Source organism: Rhagoletis zephyria, unplaced genomic scaffold (genome assembly GCF_001687245.7).
Source record: "Rhagoletis zephyria isolate East Lansing unplaced genomic scaffold, Rhagoletis_zephyria_1.1 Rzeph_scaffold_00059, whole genome shotgun sequence".
Classification (NCBI taxonomy): domain Eukaryota; kingdom Metazoa; phylum Arthropoda; class Insecta; order Diptera; family Tephritidae; genus Rhagoletis; species Rhagoletis zephyria.
The window spans coordinates 177347-180965 of record NW_016157143.1 but is presented as its reverse complement, the minus strand read 5'-3'; the positions used below and the strand labels follow the sequence as shown (position 1 = coordinate 180965).

General features: G+C 37.4%; 1 protein-coding gene across 1 annotated transcript in view; it reads right to left on the bottom strand.

Annotated features, from left to right (window-relative positions):
- Positions 1-3395, bottom strand: part of Tnks (tankyrase) — a 21888-nt gene extending 18493 nt beyond the window's left edge. The window contains 2 exon segments of the mRNA XM_017624765.1: positions 2450-2668; positions 2872-3395. Of these exon segments, the coding sequence (XP_017480254.1) occupies positions 2450-2639 (190 nt within the window). The 5' untranslated portion in view covers positions 2640-2668; positions 2872-3395.
- Positions 3396-3619: the final 224 nt, after the last annotated feature.

Sequence of the window (3619 nt, the reverse complement as noted above, 5' to 3'; positions counted from 1 at the left end):
CACAGTTTATTGATTAAACAAATAACTACTTACTTCTTACAAGTTTAATTAGTCGCATTTTGTAATTTTTAACTTCCAAACCATCAAATTCAATTTTGTGATTTGCGTAAATGCCAACCAGCTGTTTTTGATCAGCTGTTTTCCTGTTGGCAAATTGCTGTTGGCAAAAATTTTTCCAGCAGAAACCAGCAGTTTCCCCTCAAAATGAAATGTCACTTTGCTCTCTCAATTTCCCCTACTTTGTAAGTTTTTTGCGTACGCGAACGCAAAAACTTGTAAGTTTTGGTTAAACATGAACAATTAACAGCTACGCGAACGAACCTAATTACTTGTTTAACTGGATTCCAATGAATTTGAAAGTGTTTTTGGTTATTTAGATGTGTGAGCTGAGTGTGTTTACATACAACATAATCAAAAATTTACAACCAAAATTTGGAGGTTATGTTGAAGTTGACAGAAGTTACCATTTTTTACTACAAAGCGATCCCGTACTTTTTAATGTTACTCTCTCGCTCTGAGCGAATTTTTATTTTTTGACAGTTTTACTAGTCCGAGTCCGAGGAATACGGGATTGCACCTATTAGGACTAAAACTGGTAACTTCTGACAGAGAGTGAACCGTATTTACTCTCTATTTTGGTTCTCTCAATAGTCAGAGAACCGAGTACGGGATCGATTTCCAGTAAAATCTGACTGATTCTGACTAGTCCGGACTCGTACGGGATCGCAACTAAAATGAAACTATACTAAATGCACACCCTATGTAACTAAGTACATATATAATCATAAAATATTTTTCTATAGTTATACACTCAAACATTACACAACGCTAAAAGAAGCAATGTATCGCATCGACATAACTGAAAACTCACTTGATTTTGCTTAAACTAAACAAACCTGCAAATAAAGACGTAGTTAAAAGGGAAAGAGCACATAAAATTTCACAAATTTACAACTTTTGCTGGAAACTAAGTTAGTAGTTAACGAAACTACACCAAACAGCCGAGTTCAGGCGATTGAAAAGCGCAAGAAATTAAAATAAAAGTAAAAATGAAAGGAAATAATTAAATACAGTGTAATAAAAAATAAAGCGTGCGATGTAAAATACCGCCAAACACTTTACTTTCAGTTGATTTGCATTTTTGTATGTTTTTGGATCCAACAGCAGCAGCAACAACAACAATACTAAACGCATGCAAAGAGTGAAACCTCAAATGTATGTGAACTTCAATTGTAGCTCAGTATGCAGCAAGCGTGCCAGTTGTTGTTGTGGATATTTGTTGTTGCACACAATTGGAATATTAAATAATAGCGAATACTGTTTAGTTTAGTAGTCTTTGTCGGATTTTAATTGAAAAGGAGTTCTATGGTCTTTGGGAAATTGAAAAGGAGGACTTGTATGCAAATATACGCAGCTTTAGATAAAAAATATTTGGTGTAGCCGTCTAAACAAAACGCGACAAAAAAGCATCAAATATAGTAAAAGGCAAGTAAGCACTAGTGTAAACCCAAACAAAATTTAAAATAAACTCACTATTTTGAGCCTTGACTAAAATATAAACGTACATACATACACATACGTATCAAGGAAATCAATTTATGGCAACTGATTAGGCGCTGAGATTAGAATGACTCGCCGCTTGAGAGCGCTTTGATTGCCATCGAGGCATACAAGAAATTAGATGTTCATACATATAGATATATATTGTTAAGCTTAATGCAAGCATGAAATGGGCACATCGTTGGCGCCGTCGATGAGGTAAATAAAACAATGATAGTTAGGACAAGTCGAAAGACGTCAGCGCTAGCTAACAACAATATTGAATCCAAAACAAAATAAAGCTAAAATAGAGCAAAATGGAACAGCAATAGCGAAAGCAGAAGCAAGGACCAATGCACCAACCTCCTTGCAGCTTCAGTCGTCACTAGCTACACACATTCATACGTACATATGCACATAAAAAAACCTTCCCTCCCCCTTGAATCCACTCACTATTCATACATTTATGCATAGCGTTCAGTCACTCCCTTGCCCTTGTGACAACAACCCCACCCTTGGTACCGGATTCCACCCGCAACCCGAAATGCAGCACATGTGTTCCGCAAGCAAACTGGGTCAAAGCAAAACGTTTGTATCGTAGACGCAATCACAGCCGCAGAGGCAGCATACAGCGCGTCAGTCGCATGCCCCAGTGATTCAAGGACGAATTAAGTTAAGGACGCTTATACCTAGCTAGTATGTATGTTTATTTGTATGAGCGTCGTTTATGTTATCTTGTTTGTGGATGTGTATGTTCACTTGCATGCTGCATCAGCAATAGTAGCAGCAGCAGGAGCGTCATCAGTGCAACATAACCAACAAGCATCCTTAAACCACCCAATTTTTCTATGCAATTATCACTAGGTATACATACATACATGTGTAGGGAATAATTAAAATACGCACTCACCTGCTGCAAAGTGTAGAGGTGTCGACTTTCGTCCAGCGGTGTCGCGCGCATTCACAGTTTGTGTTGTAATGAGCTTCTTTACCTTTGCAATGTCACCCGTTTTACATGCTTCGAAAAGCTCTCGCAATGGATCATTGGCCATTGCCGCATCGAGGTTTACATTGAGTATTGCGCGACTGCGACTCGACATTTTGGAATGACTGCGGTGCCTAGGTGCGTCTAAAGTACGATTACAATTGCAATGATTGTGATGCTAAATTATTACTTTAGACAATATGCAGTCGTCTGAAAATCACCAGTCCAACAGCAACAACTTCAGAGCAAAAACAATGTACTTGTTTAGCAACTAATAACCTCCGTTTTTATAACTTTTCCAGCTTTGTGAACTTAAAAACTTTGTAGATACATCGGTATGTACATACCCGTATGTTGTTATATACAATGTCGTTCCTTGTGGCAATCAACGCAGTATGTAGATCCAGAATGCTTACTGCTCCTCACCTTTTTGTATCCGTGACTGCAGCCACTTTCCAACCAGAGAAACACAATCCTCCACTTGCCTTTTTATGACTTTCTTTCGTTGTCTACCCTTTTGTATGCGAACTTTCCCCAACCACACTGCGAAAACACCTTTTTTTGCACTTTTTGCAGTTAAACACGGCCTCGCCCGTTTTCCAATGAAAATTATAAATTTTATTAGATTTTCTACAATAAAATCGATAAGTTTTTCATTTTTCACAATTTTTAGCAACTGCAGCACAAAATGGATAACATTTTTGCCGATTAGTCGAACGTCCAATGCTGAGTTGAAAAAATCACTGCAGAAAACAAGAAAAGTGCACAAATGAAGAAAAAAAAATTGGGAAATCCGTCGAGTTGCCAGATGTTGAGTATGACTCATTTGCATTCAATTATCGTATAATATACGGCAGTAGCATTACTAAAGCGAAGGTAATGTTTTAAGTGTTATTTTATTTGCAAAGTCCACTTTTTATGTACAAATTTCAAGGGAACTCTTCGGGTGCTATTTATTCGGGATTTTATAAGAGCGCGATGTGGCAGCACTTGTTATCGAAAAAGGTGGAAAAGGAACTGATTTAAAAACAGAGCTGCAGAATTGCAAATCGTAATTTAGTACAATCACATATTTCATGTAAATTATTAGACGAG